Source organism: Fundulus heteroclitus, unplaced genomic scaffold, assembly GCF_011125445.2.
Source record: "Fundulus heteroclitus isolate FHET01 unplaced genomic scaffold, MU-UCD_Fhet_4.1 scaffold_311, whole genome shotgun sequence".
Lineage (NCBI taxonomy): Eukaryota > Metazoa > Chordata > Actinopteri > Cyprinodontiformes > Fundulidae > Fundulus > Fundulus heteroclitus.
This window is the reverse complement of record NW_023396721.1, coordinates 89,904-114,457: the sequence shown is the minus strand read 5'-3', so window position 1 is coordinate 114,457 and position 24,554 is coordinate 89,904. Positions and strand designations below refer to the sequence as shown.

The 24,554-nt window shown below is 41.8% G+C and overlaps 2 protein-coding genes across 5 annotated transcripts; both read right to left on the bottom strand.

The window, feature by feature from the left end:
- Positions 1-343: 343 nt before the first annotated feature.
- On the bottom strand, positions 344-3,727 carry LOC118559532. 4 transcript variants are annotated; one of them, XM_036130243.1, is made up of 4 exons: positions 1,442-3,727; positions 1,276-1,339; positions 1,079-1,186; positions 344-986 (listed from the first exon to the last, which is right to left on the bottom strand). In XM_036130243.1, exon 1 carries the CDS (start codon positions 3,660-3,662, stop codon positions 2,040-2,042), a length of 1,623 nt encoding a protein of 540 aa, XP_035986136.1. In that variant the 5' UTR covers positions 3,663-3,727; the 3' UTR covers positions 344-986; positions 1,079-1,186; positions 1,276-1,339; positions 1,442-2,039. The 4 variants fall into 4 exon arrangements, with proteins under 4 accessions (XP_035986136.1, XP_035986137.1, XP_035986133.1 ...); XM_036130244.1 differs by having other exon boundaries at positions 1,280-1,339; XM_036130240.1 differs by having other exon boundaries at positions 346-989.
- A 376-nt stretch (positions 3,728-4,103) lies between these two features.
- On the bottom strand, positions 4,104-11,831 carry LOC118559533. The gene is made up of 10 exons (XM_036130245.1): positions 11,719-11,831; positions 11,550-11,609; positions 11,437-11,472; positions 11,279-11,336; positions 11,096-11,199; positions 10,402-10,674; positions 10,214-10,307; positions 9,869-9,936; positions 9,232-9,783; positions 4,104-9,023 (listed from the first exon to the last, which is right to left on the bottom strand). The coding sequence occupies exons 1-10, from the start codon at positions 11,794-11,796 to the stop codon at positions 4,104-4,106; spliced, it is 6,243 nt and encodes a 2,080-aa protein (XP_035986138.1). The 5' UTR covers positions 11,797-11,831.
- Between the last annotated feature and the right edge of the window lie 12,723 nt (positions 11,832-24,554).

The window sequence follows — 24,554 nt, the reverse complement described above, 5'->3', positions numbered from 1 at the left end:
AAGGCACTTTTGACATTGACTCTGGTTTGGAGGGTCTTGACACAGAGTACTCCACATTATAAGTTCATACCTGGTACGTAGGTGGTCTTTATCCACCAACTATGTCTTTAGTCTTCTATTGGGAAGCTTTCCCCAATTTATTGAATAGATTTTTCTTGGCAATTCTCACAAAGAATGTAGTTCTTGCTGTTGCTGGTGCACTGTTTAAGACTAAATGTTTTCCTTTTACTCAACTTTCTCTAAACATGTTTGTATGTTTATACCATTTGCATGTTAAACCTTGTGTTAGTTACCATTGTCATGTATACAAATAAACAGACATAAGTATGCTGACAATAAACATATTTATTAACTAAAAAATCAGAACAAACTTTAAACAGGCAATAATTGTTAAAATTACAACTATAAAATGCTGTAGGACAATGAGAAATCAAACAAAGTGAACTAAAATACATATATCATGTGTAATGGGCATTGTCTGTAAGAAATGCCAATTCAGGCTGGGCCTCCACCAGAAAAACACCACCTCGTCTAAGAAATGGTAAAAAAAACTGATGCAGCCAAGTCAAGGGGAATCCCGCTGTGGGCCAATGTGAGCGAGAAGACACCCTGTATTGAATCTAAAAATTAGCGTTACTGAGTAATTTATGGTTCTGTGATACTCATCAGAACCTGGTTGTCTACATAAAGCAAAAAGATTGCGAGAACTGTAGATCTTGGTGTGTGTCTGTAGTAGAGAGTTTCCATTCTTAATCATAAATCTATAACAATCAACTTAATGCAACATCACAGTATAACATAAAATCCAACATGACAATGGAAGTCAGTGGAAAAGAGAAAAATCAAAAACTTTCATGAAATAAAAAGAGTCTGTATGTTAGTACGGCAAAAAGCTGTCAGGACATTTTGAGCACGTGGCAACTGCTCCTTTGTTGCAAAGTGAAAAAAAAAAAAAAAAATCAGTTCTCTGGCGTCTTCCTTCCAAACTGCTGAAATTGAAATAACAAACCACAAAAGCTTACATAAGGCTTTTTATGTTATCAGTGACATTTGTGATTTTAACAGAATACAAATGTACCTTCTTGTCTACAGCGTGGGTTGACAAGTCCAACTGAAGACTATGACCAATCACAGGGCTATCTGGTTACTCCTTCAGTCCACGGCAATACTCAGTTCAGTGCAAATTCTAACAGAAACCATGATATACAAGAAAGTTTTTGAGATTTTAACATAAGCATTGTACAGATTGTAACTACATACATTTTAAGTACATACCTACATCAAAGCATTGAATATTGAGACAGACGTCCTCCTGACACACCTCAGTACTTAATATCACCTAAAAACACAATCATGATACTGTTGAAATGGCAGAATGATGGAGTGATGAAAAAATTGTAATAAAATATTTGTTAGGTTTGGCCATGTGTAAATTGGATACCTTGCTGCTAATGGTGGGTTGCCTTCCAGGTCTACCAGGTTAATTTTGACGTTCTTCAAGCACAAACTTATGTGTGTCACATTGCATAACCTGCAAAACAGAGAAAAACTTGGGGAAAAAAGGGGTTAATGCCACTCAAAACCTGACATACAAAGCTGTAAACTTCAGGTGCAACATCATTTCCAAGCAGGCACAGGGCGGTAGCAGAGATAGCAACAAGAGGCTGAAGCATGCACAGCGTGGAAAGCAGAGACAGGGGAAGAGAATGAAGCATGCACAGGGTGGCAACTAAAAATAAAATAATTACGCATTCCCAGATTTAAAATGTAGCCAAAAATGGCCATTCTGGAACACGGTTCCAGACTACTCAAGATCAATAACAACCACCACCACCAAAGGAAAGTCTAATGGGAGCACTGGTAAGAAAGAAAAACAAATTGTGCCATAAAACATATTCAGAGCAGTCATTTCTTTGCAGAAAGTGTAGGCTCATGGTTAGACTCAGAAATTATTAAGAGGGTTGTAACAGTCAGCTGTGCTATGCGATTGGCGACTATTAAATCAAGAACAAAGCAACACAGTCCTGCCCAATCGCATGTTACATGTCAAAAAGTGAAGGAGAGGCAGCAGCTGAGAAAGAAGACAAAATACAGTATACCGGGTTGTGGTAACTGTAATATGTCTGCAACACACCTGACTGGACACAATATTCTGGGCGAGATATGTAAATGTGATCAATCAGGGTGCGCTTTTTTGTTGTTGGAGATGAGATAAGCTGAGTGAATCCTTTGCTTTCAAACAAGTCCTTGATTGCTTTTTTTCCTGGAGAGAGAAGATCCTCATTGAAGTCTCCCAATACAACAACGGGCTGAATATCAATAGAATAAAGACCATCCAAGAAGCTCTGAATGTTTTTCAAGAAGCTGGCAAGATCATAACTGGGTGGCCTGTAAACCGTGGCAACAAGGACTGATATCGGAGCGTCCAATCTAATGACATTGTACTCAAGATCTGTAACATTGTGAAAGTATCTGCGTTCCTCAGGTTGGAGAATGCTCCTGCAGTAAGTTGCTACTCCCCCCCCTTCCTTGGTAGCAATGTCGGCTCTGCTAGAGTAGGAGACGTGTCTGTTGCGTGCAAACAAACAATAACCCTCCATTTGCAAAGAAGCTGGATAAGAAGATCCAAACAAATGACTTTCTGTAAGACAGAGAATATCGGCCAATCCCAGTTCATGATGGTGCTTCATGTCGTCATAGTGACATACAAGACCTCCAACGTTGTGGTGGATGATTTTCAATGTGGTGCGCAGAGGACTTGATGGGAAATGCAGGAGGGGGCTGGTGTTGGAGAACGATGCTCGCCTCATCGTATCCATGGCTGCTGTGATTCTTTCATCAGCGTAGATCTTTTTCTCATCAAAATCGATGATTTTAAGCCCTTCCAAAGAAGTTGTACGACTTAATCCCACATATGCCATACCAGGTGCAAACATACGTTTTAAAGAAACAACTGCCGACTGCATGGTCATCCCCTGTACTTTGTGTGCTGTACACCCAAAGGCCAATTTAAGTGGAAACTGCCGTCGTATCACTCCTCTTACGCTGCTTTGTTCCTCGAATCTCTCAATGTAGACCAAGTCGTCTGGTTTACCACGCATTCTTTTGGTACGTCCAGCCATGGAATTGTCCAGTCTCAGTCCGATCAGTTTCACAGTTATCATTTCGTCATTGGTGTGGGTAACAATGTCGACTATCGTTCCAAAGGTTCCATTCACCAGGCCATCCTCTACATCCAGGTTCCTTGTTATCATGACTCTAATACCCAATCCAGCTTGGATGTGGTCGCACAAATCTCGACTGTTGCCTCTAATGCAACTGCCCAAACTAATCATGTTTCCAGTTTTTGTTTCTCTCCTGTATTCCTCTGCGTGAACATCAACAATAGCTGTACCTAATGAGGCAACCACTGCAGCGTTGTGTGCATCTACCTGTTTGTTGGTTGCAAAAATGTGCAACACATCCAACGGACAATCCTTGGGATCTGCAACACACTGCTTCAGCAAAGATCTGTCCTCCTCGCTGAGATCATCAGCTTTCCTTTTGACACGAAGCCGATTAAGTAGCTCAGCAAAGAGTTTGTCATCCTTCTGTCGCATGATCTCTGTAAGACTTACCAGGCAGAAATTCTCATTCCAGAGATCAAGTACACCATCCTCCATGACACAAAGAGGTTTTGAAGCTCCCAAGGGGGGCAGCTGGTAAAAGTCTCCCACCGCAAGAACACAAATCCCATCCAAACGGCCTTGTGTTTCCTTTGATCTGCTGAAATCTCCAGTGAACATACGCCAATAGTTCTTTAGAGACCATAGAGATTTCATCAATAATCAAGATTTCCACATTGGAAAGAACTGCTCTGACCTCATCCAGGGAATTTCCAAGTCCCTTGTAAGGTGGCTTCAAGCTTTTGGGGAGCTTCAAGATGGAATGCAAAGTTTTGCCTGAAATGTTGTATGCCGCAGTCCCAGTGAAAGCGGTCAGGAGCACAGTGGGTTGAGACATGTCACCGACATCACGAAGTCTAGGAAGCTGATGCAAAAGCTTAGTTGCCTCCTGGTAAACACATTTGATGACATGTGATTTACCACAACCGGCTCCTCCTGTCAAGAAATAAAAGAAGGGTTCAGGGTTCTGACCCAGACACGCTGCAGGCACCAATGGTGAATTGCATAGAATATGGATGACTGAGTCTGATTTAAACTGCGGAACATTTGTCTCACAAAGTCAGGGCTTAGGCTTGGTACTTCAACAGCTGGCAGGGATACATTCATTTGGTAATCTGGAACAGGGTCCTGCTCGTCGTCTTCTTCCACCACTGGTCGCTGTGCAACACATTCCAAACGGTCCACTTCGACCTCAGGTGCAAAAGTGTTCCAAGCATTCCGGACTGGTCCTTGCCTTTCTATTTTTTCCATGATCTTGTCAATTTTTTTCCCATGTCCTTCATACCTGTTCCGATTAAAGTCCACCCATTGTTTCACACGCCACCTACGGTGATGTCCATTGTTGTAAAATGCTTCATATGAAGGGTGTTCATGACTGTTGAGATCCTCGTCACTCCTGTGTGGCAAGTACAACTTCAGGAGCCGCCTGTAAAACTTTTCTGGCTGTTTTGTTTCAGAGAAACGAGTGAATCTAATGACGGCTGGCTTCCCCACTGTTCTTTTCTGGATGTAGCCGGCTTCGTTTAAGAGAGGAATTGCATTGGGTCCTTTAATTTGCCTACCGTACAGGACCCTGTATTCAGATACAAATACAGCCAGACACATGTTTTCAAATTCCACAGTTTGAGGTCTGTTGATGTATTTGTCTGGCAATCCTTTCATCCAGATATCCTTCTCATCTGGGCCCATGTTCTTGAGTCTGCTCATTGGAAGACTCATTTTCATAGCATCTTCAGCTGTTTGAATGAAAATGACACTACGTGACGACTTCTTAAGAGGTAGACTGCAGGTGCGGGCTACAGACTCCTGAGCACTGACCTCTCGTTGTTTTGAATAAGCCTGCATGATCTTCTTCATCTCATCCTGTTGGTTGACATTTGAGTTCTTCAGATCCTCAATGACAGACTTGAGAAACTGTGACATTTCATGTTCTGGCTTGGCTATGTAGGACATCATGTACTCGATGCAGCTGTACTCATCAAGCACATACTGAATGTCCATGTTGGCATTCCATGCACGGAGGAGAATGGGGTTGTAAGCGTTGACCCAAATGTCCTCAAGGCTACGCTTCATCATTACCACCATGCCAGAAGTGAGAGCATCAACATAGTATCTGTATTCCTGGCTGGTCATGTTACAAGCCTGGAGTAGCTGCGACAAATCCTTGAAAGATGATTTTTCGTCCATCAGTAAATCCCTTACTGGCTTCAGCTTCTTTTTAGCTTCAGTTTGTAGTTTAGAGACAAGTCTGGATGTGGATTTTTTGGAGTTATTCTCAACTTTCTTTTCTGACACTTGCTCTGTGTTTTTCTCGTCATCTTCCAAATCCACATCGAACTGAGGAACGGTAATCGTGGTTTTTTCCATGGGTAGTTTGGGAAATCCAAATCGGCATTCAATGTTTCGTTTCTTGCACGATTTAGAATGGTTTCTGCTGTGCATTTGAACCTCCTTGACAATTTTATGGAGCTCAGGGTCTGCGGTTTCATCGGGCAATTGACAGCATATGTAGCGGTCGATGAAATTTATGACCTGATCGCAACATGACGGATCTTCCATCTTGGGTGCATCCTTAATCCATATCACCGCATGTATATGAGGTGAACCCCTAGCCTGAAACTCCACACGATAAAAGTAATCCTCAACAGGTCCAATGGGCTGCGCTGGGGAAAGAATGAGGTCTGTAAAGAGTGCGTCCACTCTCTTATCAAACATTCGCATGACAGTGACCGGATTGCTTCTAAGAATATCGCACTTTGCATTCCAGTCAAGTTCTGAAAACTCTACCTGTTGTCCATGCTGAGCTTTGATGGCCTCAATGAACTGTGGCCATCTCATTTCAGCAGCGGAGAAGGTCACAAAGAAGGTAGGTTTTCCAAGCTGCCGAACCATGGCGTGCAAATCACGGAGGCCTTTTTCCCAATAAGCTGGAGTGCCTCTTAACGGTTGCATGAAACGAGTGGCCTCTTTATTGTGGATCAGCGTTTCCACCTCTTCTTTATTCTGGAGCATTTTATTGGAAATGTGCCGTCCATCTTTGGTCGTCGGTTTTCCTTTTCGTGTTTGAATAGACATGCTGCTGTTGGCCATGTGGGTCTCAGTGATAAACTGAGCAAAGAAGAGATAACTCTGGTCTGCCGCAAACCTAGTGTCTACTGAGAAAAGACGTACATTGAAATACATACTTGGAGACAGCTTGACTCGTCTGACTTCATCCAAGGTGTTTCTTCCAGTGGGGAATTGGACTGGGTAAGCCATGGATTCAAGTCTGGGAACACTGAAGAAGGATACAGGTTTGTTTCCTTGGGCAGGAGCAATGCTGAAAATTCCGTCTCCATAAGATAATACTTCTTGTCCCAGGTCCGGGGGTTGCATGCAGGTGTCTAAGATTAAACCAGGTCGAAGCGCTTGATGCTCTTCTCCTATGTGCTCAGGTTGTTGGTCTGTTGCTGCACTTGAATCAGTGTCAGATTCAGGGATCGAGTCCTGGGTTGGCTCATCCTGTTGAAAATCACAGGCAGCACTTTGATTTATTGTAACATCCCTGTAATCGGGATGGGTCTGTTTAAGTGTTGTCAGACCAGCCAGAACATTCTTCATGTTAACAGTGTAAAAGTACTGATGACCTTTAAATGTTATTTTTCTTTTCAGCTTGACCTGTAAGAGCTGGGCTTCTGTGTTGGGCCGTGGGAGACTGTTTACAGTTGTTTCCATATCAGAAGGAACACATACAACTGCTCCATGCACTGCTTTTTGCTGTCCTTTTGGCAATGACACGATCTTTGCAAATGGGATAATTTTTGCAATAATCTGCCTTTCTAGCACATTCAGCTCAGCAAGCTCTGGGGGAATGGGTGACAGATGCAAGCCATTTGCAACAGCAATTGGTGGCATCCCTCCTCTGAATAGGTGGTTGTCACATGTGAAGCAGATCCATTCTTGCATCCTCTCCTTAGGTACAGAACATGGGGCAGAGCATGCAGATCCACAGATGTGAACATATGTTCCTGTTAAGCACTCAGTCACCACTTCCCTGTTCTTTGTATACTTACCTCTGTTACAATGCTTTACTTGACCTGGGAAAAGAGCTCTGTGACACACCGTGCAGACATATGTGGGACCATGGCGAATTTTATCGTGAAACTTTTGTATTGCAGCTTTTATTTCTTGAGTCATCAGGGGCTGTGGAGTTTTGTGGTATAAGATGACATTTCTTTTGTACTTTCTTCTGATTCGCAGAGCATGATGTAGTATCTGGGTTCTGGAAAGAATGTTGTTTGACATCTTTATTTTCTTGTTGGAAGCACTATTTTTAATTTTTTGGACACGATAATCAGGCTGTTTATGGTACTTTTCCTTCATTGATTCCCGCATTTTCATTTTTTGCTGGTTTCTGAAGACTGGATCATCTCTGAATCGAGTCCTTATGTATGATTTTTGCTGGCTTCTGAAGACTGGATCATCTCTGTATCGAGTTCTTATGCATGCTTTTTGCTGTCTTCTGAAGACTGGATCATCTCTGTATCGAGTTCTTATGTATGCTGTTTGCTGGCTTCTGAAGACTGGATCGTCTCTGTATCGAGTTCTAATGCATGCTTTTTGCTGGCTTCTGAAGACTGGATCATCTTTGTATCGAGTTCTTATGTATGCTTTTTGCTGGCTTCTGAAGACTGGATCATCTTTGTATTGAGTTCTTATGCATGCTTTTTGCTGGCTTCTGAAGACTGGATCATCTCTGTATCGAGTTCTTGTGTATGCTTTTTGCTGGCTTCTGAAGACTGGATCATCTCTGTATCGAGTTCTTATGTAGGATTTTTCAGATGCACTTTCTCTAATTTTTGTAGTAGTGTTTTGTTTCTGCTGTGATTTGAGCCTGTTCTTAATTTTTCTTCTCTTGGCTTTTTCAACTTTTGTCATCTGAGGGACTTTTGGAGCAATTTCTTCTACTACATTTGTCATTTCTCTCAACCATGGAGACATTTCCTCTTCATCAAAATCTTTGTCTGGTTTTCCAACAGGTTGACTTGCTTTGGCTGTTGGACTAACTTCCTCAAAAACGTTGTCCATTTCTTTCAACCATGGAGGCATTTTGTCTTCATTCAAAGCACTCTCTGGTTTTCTGACAGTTGGATTTGCATGTGTGGGGCGAAGTGAAACATTTTGAAATGTCAAGTCCTGAGGAAGGTCATTATTCCTGACAAAACCCACTGGTACAAACTCATAGGTGGCATTCGGGCCACGGTTTTGAAACAGCCGTTGCAGATGTTTCAGCATGGTAGTTCGGTTGCTGAAAGTCATCATTATTGCAGTGCCATAGGGTTGGGGCAGACCTGCAGAGTTTCTTGAGTGGGAATCAAAAACTCCAAACCTGCCATCTCTGTCCCTGAAAATTGCAATGCATTCTGGAGTCACCAGAAGAAATGCATGGGTGACATTTTCTGATAGAGACCGCAGTTCTTCACCAAGAGACAAAGCCATTTGCCGAGACCTTTGAGGGCTTTCAGAAGGAGCAAAGACTCGACCAACCCTTAAACCTGTTGTGTGTACTTCATAAAGGTTTGTGTCTGTCATTACATTCCTAGGCATCTCTTCAAATGTTAAGTGGTTATCTTCAAAAGTTCCATTCATCAATAGCTGCCGTTTAGTGGCAACATAAAGTTTATCACCTTTCATGATCACTCTGTCTAGTAACATTGTGTTAAACTCTAACCCCTCATTGTGGTAAGCTAAAAATGTTAGAGCCATGCATGTGCACTGGTGATTGCGTGAAAACTTATCATATCTTTTGTCGGCTTGGGAATGTGTAGCCCTCACAGACAGGACAGGGGGACCTCTGACACAGGGTTCCAACACAGAAGCCTGGAACAAAAGAAAATTTAACAAATTCAGTATTGTGTTATTATCCACCGTTGTTGTGACTACACACCAAGAATATTAAAAATACTATTAAAGATAAAAAGATTGTGCAATGTGTGTAATTTAATACAGTTCATCTATATGGGTCAAATTCACAAGAAATCACAACTTAAAAGACTACGAAAAAAGAAATTAAGTATGTATGGAGTACCTTCTGGCCACCACCGACGACAGTCCCGTGGAAGGGGTGTGAAGCACTCTGACCAGGCCCCTTGCAGTCCACAACAAGCCTGGGAAAGGGATGTCTTGCCGAGACATGGGGAGAAGCAGGCACAGGGCGCATAACAGAGACAGACAGAGGTGGAAAATCAGACACAGAGACGGGGGGACAAGCAGGCAACGAGACGGGGGGACAAGCAGGCAACGAGACGGGGGGACAAGCAGGCAACGAGACGGGGGGACAAGCAGGCAACGAGACGGGGGGACAAGCAGGCAACGAGACGGGGGGACAAGCAGGCACCGAGACGGGGGGACAAGCAGGCACCGAGACGGGGGGACAAGCAGGCACCGAGACGGGGGGACAAGGAGACAACGAGACGGGGGGACAAGGAGGCAACGAGACGGGGGGACAAGCAGATAGAGGTGGAAAAGCAGACAGAGCTAGAGACTCAGACACAGGCGCACTTAACTGAAGTTGCGTGGAGACCGCAGCCCACAGCAACTTAGCAAGAACCTCCATCCCAGGTGCGTCACTCAGATGAACCTGAAACGCAGTTATAGAAAATATTTTATTATACACAGGAAGTGTAGGTCAAATGTTGTTTAAAAATAAAAAAAATATAACTTACACCATCCCTGCTCCACAAGTCCAGGTGGCTGAGAGGGAAGTGCTCAATGACCGGTAGGTACCGAACATCTAGACAGAAAAAGAAAAACATTGTTATTCCTAATGTCAACCAGGCTAACATTGTATTGTTGAAAGATTATACAAACTTGGCAATGAAAGAGTGTTTTTTGGGTAAATTCAGTACAAAAGTTATGTTTTACAAAACCACTTAAGTACCCAGTCCCTCCCAAAAAAGAAATAAAAAAATGTTTATTCTTTTTCCCCCAGATAACAATGCTATACTTGGTAACATATAATGGATATGACAAAAGTTTTAGTGTAAACACAGATTGTTTACAACACTTACTTCTCTTGGCTGCTACACGGCTGTACTCCTGTCGCAGGAGTGTCTGCTCCCTCTCCTCGACGATGAGCCGTGGTGGGAAGTCCAAAACAACCACCTTTTAATTTCAAACAAAACAGAAGAAGCAAATTAACATGTCATATTTTCAGATGTAATTGACTAGAAATAAATGTAGTGGGTAATAAACTTACATTAGCACAGAGGTTGCTTATGGTATGCAACAAAGAGTCGAAGTCCCGTCCCGCCTCCTGGTAGGTCGTGCTAGAACTCAAGTTGTTGCTGGGCGCCAGAAGACAGATGACGTCTGGGGTCCGAGGCAGAACCGTATCCAGTACCTCACGTCGCAACTCGTCTGCAGATGCTCCAGGAGAAGACAGCACCCCTAAGGAGAAAGTACTCTTTGGCATGGTGACAAACCCATCCACAATAGCTCGCAAATGGGAATCGCCAACCAATAGAGCAAACTAATAAAAAAAAAAATAAAAAAAGGGTTTAATGGATATTGATTCAACATTAAGATTAGTTTATGATATGGCTATCGGAGGTCAGGTCATGGGGGAAGCAGCTTCAGTAGGGAGGCCATGATGGCCCTGTCCCCAGCTACTTGGGTCATGTGCTCCAGGGGAATCCCAAGACGTTCCCAGGGGTTTCTGTCACAACCCAAAGCTCATGACAATAGATTTGGGCAGGAACATAGAACAGTTAAATCAAGATCTTAGCATTTTGGCTCAGCTCTATTTTCACCACAACGGACCAATAAAGCACCCATTTCACAGCAGTGAGCACAAATGCAAAGGTCAATCTCCCATTCATCTTCCCCCCAAATCCTGAACAATACCTCAAATCAAAATTTAAAAAAAAATAAAATATATATATATATAATACCTTTTTCTCTGGAGCCTCGGCTAGGAGCACGAACTTACGCCTACGCCTGGATACGCGTGAATAGCCCCACTGCATGACACGATGCCGATACCCTGTCCCTTGACCTGTTTAGAGACACATATGTTAAGATCAAACCTTCAGGTCTTTGAGAATTAAAGAAATTCTACAATGTTCTCTACATACGAGACCGGAGGGGGGTCGATGGCTCACGAGGTTCCTCCTGGCACACCATGGGACATGTCTATGAAAGAAATGTTTTTAAATAGATGTTTAGGTCAACTATAAAGTAAACTGGATTTGTTTGCTGCAAATAAATTACCAAACATTTTTCATGGCCATACCTGGTCTGGGGGCCCGAACGCCATCAGTAGGGGTTTCTAAAGACAGAAATGAGTAACATAAGTAAAGAATTAATTCAACAATAAGACATTGAAAACAAAAATGATAGTTATACCTTCTTCTCTGGAGACTGAGTGGGGGACCAGGCCTGCGGGGTGGGTTGGGGTGTCGTGGGCTATAGACAGAGAAAGATTTGCAATCATGCCCAAGGCCAAAACTACCAACATTTACTGAAATGGTAAGAGAACAAAAAAAGATAATACTGCAATGTATAATTGATATACCTTGGCAATATCTGGCTCAGAGTCCATCCTTCTCCATCTGATCTTGGCTGCCTCCGACCGACGCCCTCTTCGTGGCATTCTGTCAAATCACAGCAAAAGAGAACTGGAGGGAAAAAGTTGTTATTAAAATCAGAAGCAAAAATAAAGTCAAATGTAGTACAAATATTTTGCTTGATAGAAAGATAGAAGTTAATCAAATTTAGCAGTGTGTGTGTATGTTTTTGTGTTAAAATAATTGTGTTGTGTAAATGTGTAGATTATGTTTTTGTCTAAATAAATTTAGAATTAAGAGGTATGTGTATTTATGAGCTCTTGATGCAGGTGAGTTTCACAGCAGGTAGCAGTGGAAAATGTCCAAATCGCAGTCTGGCACAGGTGAAAGGCTGTAATAAGAAAAGCAGAGTTTGGTTTAAGGATGCTTTAAAAAAAAAAAAAATCAATTCAAAATAGAAATATTAAGTATGCGGATAAGGTTGCAGACGGCCTTTAAACAAGACTAAGATCCTGGTGCTAGCCTCAGTATATTTTAGAAATTTGTAAAAACAAATTTAATGAAGGGTTAAGAAAAACAAATTAAAAAGGAGCTTTTCATATCTAAAGCAATAAAAAAACCATTTAACTTAGTGAACAAAGGCTTAAAGTGTGGAAGCAGTTTAAAGTAATTTAAAATAAAAAGGCAATGTTTTAAAGCATAAGCTAAAATAAAGCAAAAAATGACATTGTAAACTATGGAAATACTGAAAAGTGCAAACATATTAAAAAAGTGGGAGCTTGAATATAGTTTAATCTGACTTTGACCATTACAATTGAAATGTGAAACAATTGGTCTGAAAAGGGACCTAAACTGGTGTAAAATTCTAGAACTTGACCCACAGCATGTTTTAACATGCCCTGTTGCTTTATTGATAACCCTGAGTAGGAGATTGTGTTTCAAAAACAGATTAGGTTCAGTGAGATACTTCTTCAAACTTCAATTTTCTCTGGGCACTTGCAGCCGTTATTTGACACTTTATTAGACAGGAAGAGAGAATTAAAAGAGGGAAGACACACCAGGCAAAGGGGAGCAGGTTAGGATTCCAAACTGAGACAACCAGTATAAGCAGCAACCCGCTTCTTCAAAGTAATTGTTAAACAGATTGTTACGTAAAATGTTTTCTGGCCACAGCCATCATCATCTAAAATAATTTGAACGTATTGAGTTACTCCAGAATTTCAGATCCCTTTGGGATCAATATATTGCATTTGAAATGCCAGAATACTAAATACATTATTAAGAGAAATTTGTAAAATGAGCATGAAGTCATTTGTATGTGCTTGTTTGACTGCTGTGCAATTCTGACAAAGCAGGACTTGATTCTAGTTGAACAACTTCTCAAAACCATAGTAAAGTGTATGAGTCATTCTATAGAAAAGGGTCATTTAGAGTCCCTCTGATCTCTTAAGGTGCATTTCATCTATTGGGTCAGTAAATGTTATATTCAAACAGCTTTACATATACATTGAATGCATTCTTCAATGCAGTGTAAAAACCTGATTTAAATTATTTATTTTAATGAGAAATGATTAACTTTTTTTCATTAAACCCCCCTCTTTTGTGATGTCCCTCATGGCCATGATGAAGGTTTACTTTGGAAATACCAACAAATTTTTTTTAAAGTCAAGAAATGTTTACATCAATCTCAATATCTACTTATACTCTTCTGCTGGTATTGTTTTTTTTAAATCAAAATGAATCATTAAATATTAAAGATCACATCACTTCTGTCCCCGAGTCACAAATGATCTCGCCTTCAAAAACAGAATGGTATGATCCGCAACTGTACATTCATCAGGAAGTGACAACACTGAAGTCTTTTGGACAACTGGACCACAGAGACAGACAAGTTGCTCCCATGTTTTTCGTAAATTAGAAAATTTCAACTGGACCACAGAGACAGGCAAGTTGCTCCCATATTTTTCGTAAATTTGAAAATTTATCTTGTGATATTGTGGTTGCCAAACTAAATGACTCAACACCGTTACATAAAAAGAATATAGAAAAGTACTACTCATGAAAACCTTTGTTATTTTAACAACATATGCGTATTCTGAATTTCATGCATCCCATGTGCTCTTCTTGCATTCGCTACATTGAGCAGCGGCCATTTTGTGCAAAAATCTCAACCCCGTTATGGGTTTGATTATAACGGGGTTGTGAGATTGTGGCGGGGTTGAGATTTTAGTTACCATGGTTGCTAAGTTATCCAGTTGTTTAGATTGATTATTATTATATTTTATTAAAAAAAAATTATACTGTATGAATGTGGTTTATGTTCTATGTTAAAGCTGCGAGTAAGAAAGCTTTAGAGCTGCTCATCACCAGACAATACTTGACAGAGTTATTTATGAAACATTAAATAACTTTAAACAGTGTATAATTGCACAACACCATTCTCATAGAATGGGTCATATACTCAAAATATATGAATACAAATAGTATTTAAAACCAAGCACCTAGGTTTTACCACTGAGCTATATTATACACCGGAGTGCTAATCACCGTCTGTTTGAACGAGTCGCTTTAAAGCCACCAGCCGCCATCTTGGTACTCCCCATTTCCCCCCAGTAACTAGGGAATATGTGCGCTACAGCATCGAATAACGAGGATTTTCTCATGTTCAGGGGGAGCTTAAACTTTTAAAATGTCAGATGCCATATAGTGGTATGGGGAGGTGCGTAAAAAGAGTCAAGGACGGAGAAAGGCAGGGGCGGAAAGAGGGGGCAGGGGAGGAGGGACAGAGACACACAGAGAGAGAGAGAGAGAGAGAGAGAGAGAGAGAGAGAGAGAGAGAGAGACACACCAGAGAGAGAGAGAGAGAGAGAGAGGGAGAGAGAGAGAGAGAGAGAGACACAGAGAGAGACACACACAGAGAGAGAGAGACACACACAGAGAGAGAGACACACACAGAGAGAGAGAGACACACACAGGAGAGAGAGAGAGAGAGAGAGGGAGAGAGAGAGAGAGAGAGAGAGAGAGACACAGAGAGAGACACACACAGAGAGAGAGAGACACACACAGAGAGAGAGAGACACACACAGGAGAGAAGAGACACAACACAGGAGACAGAGAGGAGAGAGAGGAATGAGGAGAGAGCGAGATACGAGACAGAGAGGCTGATGAGACAGAGAGAGAACAGACGACAGATGATAGAGACCAGAGAGAGAGAGACGAGATAGAGACACAGAGAGAGAGACAGTAGACGAGAGAGACAGAGACAGAGACATGAGACGAGCGACAGAGAGAGGACAGAGACCGGAGACAGTACAGAGACACAGACAGAGAGACAGAGACAGAGAGACAGATGTAACCGAGATATACATATAGACATATATATACAGTATATACATATTATATATATATAGACACTATAGATATATGATACAGATTATACAATATATATACATATATATACACACACACACATATGCACATATATACATACTTATATATACACATACATATATTTAATAAGAGTAACATGTAAAATATTTCAGCACCTAATTTCCTAGTAGTTGATAGTGTTAGTACATCCACTGACTGTAGAATTACCTGAGTTTTCACTCAGCCAGAAAACTGCTTGTTGTTGCAACCAAATCCTATGGGATTCTGTGAGAGTAGGGAGTAGCAAGATGGCGGCCAGTGACTTCAGTTTTTCGGCAAAATCAGCACTCCAGTGTATTATATAGCTCAGTGGGTTTTACTTTTACATGTTCCCTCTATAAAAGGCCTAAAATAGGCCTAGCATGTATTTTAGCCACGGATAGGCACGATTGGAGGCCGACATGTTAAAAATGAAGCGCCTGCTACCATGATAGCATATAGGCTTTCATGGTAGCAGGCGCTACCATGTTAGCCTGCTACCGCGCAGGAAAAAAAACAAAAAAACAAAGCTTACCGTTCGATCAACTCGGCAGGTATTTTTAAGCCCTCGACACTCAAACCATCGTTTGAGCTGAAGGTTGGTGTGTTCTTCGACTGTGCGACTGTAAAACGTGCGCCTGGGACATCGACTTGGGAAAGTTTAATGGCTGCAAAGTCGGTCATTTCGCTGGTTCTGTAGCGCGTGTAACAGCTGGTTGCTACGTGCGTTCTCTATCTACGCGGTTTTAGTTATATCGTACTTCTATAAAAACAAGTGAAACAACAGATTTCATAGAGAACACAACTGACGTAAGAACTTACCTAAGCGGCTTAAATCCAAACACGCAGAATGTTCTTCTTCTTCTTCTGGTGTATTATGGCGGTTTGCAACATGGTTGAGGCTTTTAAAGACGCAGAATGATGGCGTAGATCCGGTTTTAATTCCGTGTCAGCCAATCAGAGAGAGGCTACATGGGCGTATTCTGCCTATGCTGCGATGCGTCAGAGCGTCCGCCATCTTAAAGGTGGCAAATTTGCAGCACTCAGTCACTAAAACGGCATCAGTGGGACTTTAATCTGAAAATATACCTGCACAAACGAAGCACTAACCATTCCGTCTATTCACCGTCACGTAGTTGCAAGGAAAACACCCAATGGAACACCCTAAATTGGACTTGATTCAACAATATCCTTCAGTAATTTAGGAAAAACGGCAGCACAGCACAGCAAGCCACAAGATGGAGGAGTTCACCTCTGACCCGGAACTCAAAGAGTACTGCTTGTTACGGCCGCCATCTTGGGGCGGTCGACCTGCTACCCTAACCTGCTGATTCAAGCTGAACACACTAACGATACCCCGGCACTGTGCGGCGTATTTTTGTTTAAATCGACGGACTATTGACGTCAGGGCTCGAGGGATAACTTTTCATATGTAAAATTAAAGAGATTGTGATGAATTTGATTGTTTTATTGTAGTATTTGCTATATTTAAGATATATGCTGGATAAATTAATCTGGCTATTGATTTAAATGAAAAAATCGTTTTTTAAAGCCAAAGGGAAATGAAATATTGTATTTGGTATATTTAAGATATATGGTGGATAAATTAATCTGGCTAATGATTTAAATGAAAAAATCGTCTAACCTGCTGATTCAAGCTGAACACACTAACGATACCCCAGCACTGTGCGGCGTATTTTTGTTTAAATCGACGGACTATTGACGTCAGGGCTCGAGGGATAACTTTTCATATGTAAGATTAAAGAGATTGTGATGAATTTGATTGTTTTATTGTAGTATTTGGTATATTTAAGATATATGCTGAATAAATTAATCTGGCTATTGATTTAAATTAAAAAAATCGTTTTTTAAAGCCAAAGGGAAATGAAATATTGTATTTGGTATATTTAAGATATATGCTGGATAAATTGATCTGGCTATTGATTTAAATGAAAAAATCGTTTTTTAAAGCCAAAGGGAAATGAAATATTGTATTTGGTATATTTAAGATATAAGCTGAATAAATTAATCTGGATAATGATTTAAATGAAAAAATCGTTTTTTAAAGCCAAAGGGAAATGAAATATTGGGTGAAAATGTAATTCTCTGAAATTGGCACAGCTTGGAGTCGAACCTACGATCTTCTGCTTTGCAGCCCGACACCTAACCCACTCGACCAAAACAGGAGTGTCTTGCTCAGCCGAGCATTATCGAGAGGTCAATTGTGTTAAGAAGTGTTTTTTGCGAATTATGTTCCAACTGTAAGTCAAAACGGCGTCAAGTACAAAACGCCCTGATCGCGGCGTCGAGACGCACGTTTTGATATATAGTTTGTGGGGGTACAGCCTACGGTTTGGGCTGTATTAACGGTACTATAATAATAATAATAATAATAATAATAAAGAAACCCTTATTAGGTGCATAACATAAGGCCTCCGCCATGCATTTTCAATGCATAGGCGGGCGCCTAATAAAGAAACCCTTATTAGGTGCATAGCATAAGGCCTCCGCCATGCATTTTCAATGCATAGGCGGGCGCCTAACTAGAAAAATTTCTGAAGAAATTTAGCAAGGCGCCTGCCTCTTGGTGCGTACCGTACCGTCAAAAATACTAACAGGAAGCAACACTGCGAATTTCAGGTTCCTACGGTCTTCACAGCCCTCGCAGAGGCCGTTGAAAGGTGCCATGGTAAGTCAATGGACCTCCTAGGAGCCTCTTGCTAGCAGCGTTGTCATGGAGACTCACTGACAGCTGCAGCCCTCTCTGTCTGTAAAGGCAGAAGAACCCTGGCTAAGCAGAAGTTGGTAGGACCTTCCTAAAGCTACTTCTGGTTAGCAACATGCTAACGGTTAGCCGCTAGCATGGTTGTGTTCAGTATCAGCGGGTGATGTTACTCTGTTAGTTTGGTTGAAATCCTGTACTGAGAAATGCCTAAAATGGGAGACAATCCTAAAATTCACCAAATCTGTCAAGCAGAAGTTTGTACAGGCTTCCTAGAGCTACTTCCGGTTAGCAACATGCTAACCGTTAGCCGCTTACATGGTTGTGTTTGGTATCACTGGGTTAGTGTACTCTGTTAGTTTGGTCCAAATCCTGTACTGGGATGAGCCTCAAATAGGGAGAAAATACGTCATTTATAATGTTGCCATGGTAACTCAAAATGGCGGGTGGTACAAAAAAATACTTCATCGGATCAGCATACATGTTTTAATATACACACTGTGAGGATTATAACACAAAAATCTTAGTCACTTACGGCGGGTTACGAACCCACGACCTCTTGCATGCAAAGCCTGCACTTTCCATCTAAGCTATACTGTAGCGCCATATAAGGTCATGCAGTACTGGGACCATAAGGGGTTTGGTCCCCCATTGGAAAACATTGGATGTTTGACACCTCATAGCTTGGAGATGCTTTAGGCGACGTAGCCCAAATTTCTTGTGGAGCTTTCTCTCTAAAGTAAGAACAGACTCTGTGAAGCAGAAGTTGGTGAGACCTTCATAGAGCTACTTCCGGTTAGCAACATGCTAACCGTTAGCCGCTAACATAGTTGTGTTCAGTATCACCGGGTGATTATACTCTGTCAGTTTGGTCCAAATCCTGTACTGGGAAGTGCCTCAAATAGGGGTGCCAATACTTAATGTCACCAAACGTGACCAAAGTTCATGGGTCAGATTGGCCTCCTTTAGCAACTCAGTCTCACCACATCTGGGCCTAGAACTCAACATTTGACCAAAATTGTCAGTAGCACCATTTCCCACAGGTGGGTGGTGCTGTATTGGCCAATTGGGTTGTGTCTGGTTATCATGCCAGGTCCTGTTTGAAGCAAAGGCCCAATAGGAAAGCATGTGAAATCCCAAATGGTACAGAAAAGTGACACATGGCTGAAAGTCACATGAAAATTTTAAAATGTTAAGAGGAAGTGACTGTGCGAATTTCAGATTTCTACATTAATCACAGCCGCTGCAGTGAGCGATGAAAGTTGCCATTGTATCTCAATGGAGCTTTTTCCTCTGGCCCTCAGAGTTCCGTCGTCATGGAAACTCACTCACACACCTGCAGCGGCCGAAGTGCAGACACTTTGGTCACAATAAGTCCCATTGGATTATAATGGAGAACTTTGCCTCGAACAACGCACGATTTCTCCGGAACCGTAAATGGTAGAGACGTAATTTTTTCTGTGTTTATTTCGTAACGGATGGGGGAAGAAGACTTGCTATCGGTTTTTGCTGGAAAAAGTTTAATAAAGGCGTAAAAAATTATGATCTAAAGGACATTTTTATGAAATTTCAGAAATCCTCTGAAAATGGTCCCGAACAAATCGCTCTAGCTAAAAAAGTATAAGAGATATCAAAATAATTCTTTCACTGTGAGTATCAGCAGGCTTTTGATGACCATGTAGCTCATTTTCATATTTTTACAAAAATCGGTGTAGGCACAGCGACGATGTAAAAAAGTGGATGATGTGGGAAAATGCAGCTCCAAAGCGATTTCAGGATTTTGCACATTCGCTACTCCCGAACAAATTGTTCCTGTGGAAAAACCGTAACAGTTATCCACAAAATTCATTTTTCTTGAGTGCCAGAAGGGTTGGGACATTCATGTGTGAAAGTCTCATGCCTGTAAATAAAACGGTTTAGGAGTAGTGACGATGCGAAAACATGTGATGTTTTGGATTTTCAGACGTCATTTTTCAAAACCGCTCCATAGGAAATGAATGGGGGAGGTTTCGGGTTTGTGTCGGTCTGAGGTGATTTGCGAAAAATCTATAAACGCCACACCAATGAGGGTTACATTTCCCGAATCCTGACAAAAATACCTACGTTTTGATGTATAATTTGTCTACGTAGAGTGAAAATTGAGCGAGTAAGGTCAAGTTGTTCGGAGTTTTGAAATCTTTAAAAAAGCTAGAGTGGGCCACTCTAGCGGTTGGAGAATTCCGTCATTGACTTTCATTGTAAACGATGATTTTGCTGATTTTTGGACATGAGCTTTGAGGAGTACTTGTGAGGAGACGATAAAAGATCTCCACATGCCGTTTTCACTTCTGAGTAGTTCACAGATATATCTACAAACTGGAAGTTAAACGGTGTTCGTAGGTGAAAGCATGACGACACAGTACAGCGTTGAAATTGGTCATTTGGAGGCCTTTTTGAGGCTTTCTTTCTACCCGACTCCATTCATTCCTATGGGGGTTTTTGGGGGGTGTTTTCGCTAATTTTGTCGCCATGGTAACTCGAAACCCCAATAAAAGTAGTAGCACACATTTCGTAATCGAGCCGCAGGTTTTGATACCTATATTGTGGGGGTGCACGCTACGGTTCGGGCCGCATTAGCCGTGACGGAATAATAATAAAGAATAACTAGAAAAATTTCTGAAGAAATTTAGCAAGGCGCCTGCCACTTGGTGCGTACCGTACCGTCAGAAATAGCAACAGGAAGCCACACTGCGAATTTCAGCTTCCTACGGTCTTCACAGCCCCCGCAACGGCCGTTGAAAGGTGCCATGTTAAGTCAATGGACCTCCTAGGAGCCTCTTGCTAGCAGCGTTGTCATGGAGACTCACTGACAGCTGCAGCCCTCTCTCTGTCTGTAAAGGCAGAAGAACTCTGGCTAAGCAGCAGTTGGTAGGACCATCCTAAAGCTATTTCCGTTAGCAACATGCTAACGGTTAGCCGCTAGCATGGCTGTGTTCAGTATCACCGGGTGATGTTACTCTGTTAGTTTGGTTGAAATCCTGTACTGAGAAGTGCCTAAAAAGGGAGAAAATGCTAAAATTCACCAAATCTGTCAAGCAGAAGTTTGTACAGGCTTCCTAAAGCTACTTCCGGTTAGCAACATGCTAACCGTTAGCCGCTAACATGGTTGTGTTTGGTATCACTGGGTGAGTGTACTCTGTTAGTTTGGTCCAAATCCTGTACTGGGATGAGCCTTAAATAGGGAGAAAAAACGTTGTTTATAACGTTGCCATGGTAACTGAAAATGGCGGGTGGTACAAAAAAATACTTCATGGGATCAGCACACATGTTTTAATATACACACTGTGGGGATTATAATACAAAACTCTTCGTCTGCCACGCCGGGTTTCGATCCCACGACCTCTTGCATGCAAAGCCTGCACTTTCCATCTGAGCTATGCTGTAGCTCCATATATGGGTATGCATTATTGGGACCATAAGGGGTTTGGTCCCCCATTGAAAAGCATTGGATGTTTGACACCTGATAGCTTGGAGATGCTTTATGCCACGTAGCCCAAATTTCTTGTGGAGCTTTCTCTCTAAAGTAAGAACAGACTCTGTGAAGCAGAAGATGGTGAGACCTTTCTAGAGCTACTTCCGGTTAGCAACATGCTAACGGTTAGCCGCTAACATAGTTGTGTTCAGTATCACCCGGTGATTGTACTCTGTCAGTTTGGTCCAAATCCTGTACTGGGAAGTGCCTCAAATAGGGGTGCCAATACTTAATGTCACCAAACGTGACCAAAGTTCATTGGTCAGATTGGCCTCCTTTAGCAACTCAGCCTCACCACATCTGGGCCCAGAACTCAACATTTGACCAAAATGGTGTGTAGTGCCATTTCCCACAGGTGGGTGGTGCTGTATTGGCCAAGTGGGTCGTGTCTAGGCATCATGCCAGGTCCTGTTGGAAGCAAAGACCCAATAGGAAAGCATGTAAAATCCAAAATGGGACAGTAAACTGACACATGGCTGAAAGTCACATGAAAATTTTAAAATGTTAAGAGGAAGTGACTGTGCGAATTTCAGATTTCTACATTAATCACAGCCACTGTAGTGAGCGATGAAAGTTGCCATTGTATCTCAATGGAACGTCTCCCACTGGCCCTCAGAGTTCCGTCGTCATGGAAACTCACTGACACAGCTGCAGCGGGCCAGTCTAAAAGAAGTGCAGACACTTGGTGTCCAAGTCAGCCTATTGGATTATAATGGAGAACTTTGCCTCGAACAACGCACGATTTCTCTGGAACCGTAAATGGTAGAGACGTAATTTTTTCTGTGTTTATTTCGTAACGGATAGGGGAAGAATACTTGCTATCGGTTTTTGCTGGAAAAAGTTTAATAAAGGCGTAAAAAATTATGATCTAAAGGACATTTTTATGAAATTTCAGAAATCCTCTGAAAATGGTCCCGAACAAATCGCTCTGGCTAAAAAAGTATAAGAGATATCAAAATAATTCTTTCACTGTGAGTATCAGCAGGCTTTTGATGACCATGTAGCTCATTTTCATATTTTTACAAAAATCGGTGTAGGCACAGCGACGATGTAAAAAAGTGGATGATGTGGGAAAATGCAGCTCCAAAGCGTTTTTAGGATTTTGCACATTCGCTACTCCCGAACAAATTGTTCCTGCGGAAAAACCGTAACAGTTATCCACAAAATTCCTGTTTTGTGAGTGCCAGAAGGGTTGGGACATTCATGTGTGAAAGTCTCATGTCTGTACATAAAACGGTTTAGGAGTAGCGACGATGCGAAAACATGTGATGTTTTGGATTTTTAGACGTCATTTTTCAAAACCGCTCCATAGGAAATGAATGGGGGAGGTTTCGGGTTTGTGTCGGTCTGAGGTGATTTGCGAAAAATCTATAAAAGCCACACCAATGAAGGTTACATTTCCCGAATCCTGACAAAAATACCTACGTTTTGATGTATAATTAGTCTACATAGAGTGAAAATTGAGCGAGTAAGGTCAAGTTGTTCGGAGTTTTGAAATCTTTAAAAAAGCTAGAGTGGGCCACTCTAGCGGTTGGAGAATTCCGTCATTGACTTTCATTGTAAACGATGATTTCGCTGATTTTTGGACATGAGCTTTGAGGAGTAACTGTGAAGAGACGATAAAAGATCTCCACATGCCGTTTTCACTTCTGAGTAGGTCACAGATATATCTACAAACTGGAAGTTAAACGGTGTTCGTAGGTGGAAGCATGACGATACAGTACAGCGTTGAAAATGGTCATTTGGAGGCTTTTTTGAGGCTTTCTTTCTACCCGACTCCATTCATTCCTATGGGTTTTTTGGGGGTGGTTTTTCGCTAATTTTGTTGCCATGGTAACCCGAAATCCCAATAAATGTAGTAGCACACATCTCGTAATCGAGCCGCAGGTTTTGATACCTATATTGTGGGGGTGCACGCTACCGTTCGGGCCGCATTTATCGTGATGTAAGAAAAATAAAGAATAACTAGAAAAATTTCTGAAGAAATTTAGCAAGGCGCCTGCCACTTGGTGCGTACCGTACCGTCAGAAATAGCAACAGGAAGCCACACTGCGAATTTCAGCTTCCTAGGGTCTTCACAGCCCCCGCAACGGCCGTTGAAAGGTGCCATGTTAAGTCAATGGACCTCCTAGGAGCCTCTTGCTAGCAGCGTTGTCATGGAGACTCACTGACAGCTACAGCCCTCTCTGTCTGTAAAGGTTGAAGAACTCTGGCTAAGCAGCTGTTGGTAGGACCTTCCTAAAGCTATTTCCGGTTAGCAACATGCTAATGGTTAGCCGCTAGCATGGCTGTGTTCAGTATCACCGGGTGATGTTACTCTGTTAGTTTGGTTGAAATCCTGTACTGAGAAGTGCCTAAAAAGGGAGAAAATGCTAAAATTCACCAAATCTGTCAAGCAGAAGTTTGTACAGGCTTCCTAGAGCTAATTCCGGTTAGCAACATGCTAACCGTTAGCCGCTAAGATGGTTGTGTATGGTATCACTGGGTGAGTGTACTCTGTCAGTTTGGTCCAAATCCTGTACTGGGATGTGCCTCAAATAGGGAGAAAAAACGTCATTTATAACGTTGCCATGGTAACTCAAAATGGCGGGTGGTACAAAAAATACTTCATGGGATCAGCACACATGTTTTGATATTCACACTGTGAGGATTATAATACAAAACTCCAAGTTTTCCATACCGGGAATCGATCCCACGACATCTTGCATGCAAAGCCTGCACTTTCCATCTGTGCTACACTGTAGCACCATATATGGGCATGCATTATTGGAAACATAAGTGGTTTGATCCAAAATGGCACAGAAAACTGACACATGGCTGAAAGTCACATGGAAATTTTAAAATGTTAAGAGGAAGTGACTGTGCGAATTTCATATTTCTACATTAATCACAGCCACTGCAGTGAGCGATGAAAGTTGCCATTGTATCTCAATGGAGCGTCTAGCTCTGGCCCTCAGAGTTCCGTCGTCATGGAAACTCACTCACACACCTGCAGCGGCCGAAGTGCAGACACTTTGGTCACAATAAGTCCCATTGGATTATAATGGAGAACTTTGCCTCGAACAACGCACGATTTCTCCGGAACCGTAAATGGTAGAGACGTAATTTTTTCTGTGTTTATTTCGTAAAGGATAGGGGAAGAAGACTTGCTATCGGTTTTTGCTGGAAAAAGTTTAATAAAGGCGTAAAAAATTATGATCTAA

What these genes read in the sequence shown, in the direction of transcription:
- LOC118559532 (XM_036130243.1), bottom strand. Translation starts at nt 3,662, where the DNA reads ATGGAGGATGGTGTACTTGATCTCTGGAATGAGAATTTCTGCCTGGTA.
- LOC118559533 (XM_036130245.1), bottom strand. Translation starts at nt 11,796, where the DNA reads ATGCCACGAAGAGGGCGTCGGTCGGAGGCAGCCAAGATCAGATGGAGA. An exon ending in CTGAGCCAGATATTGCCAAG is followed by an intron (nt 11,610 to 11,718) that starts GTATATCAATTA and finishes CTCTGTCTATAG; the next exon opens with CCCACGACACCCCAACCCAC. An exon ending in ACTTGTGGAGCAGGGATGGT is followed by an intron (nt 9,784 to 9,868) that starts GTAAGTTATATT and finishes ACTGCGTTTCAG; the next exon opens with GTTCATCTGAGTGACGCACC.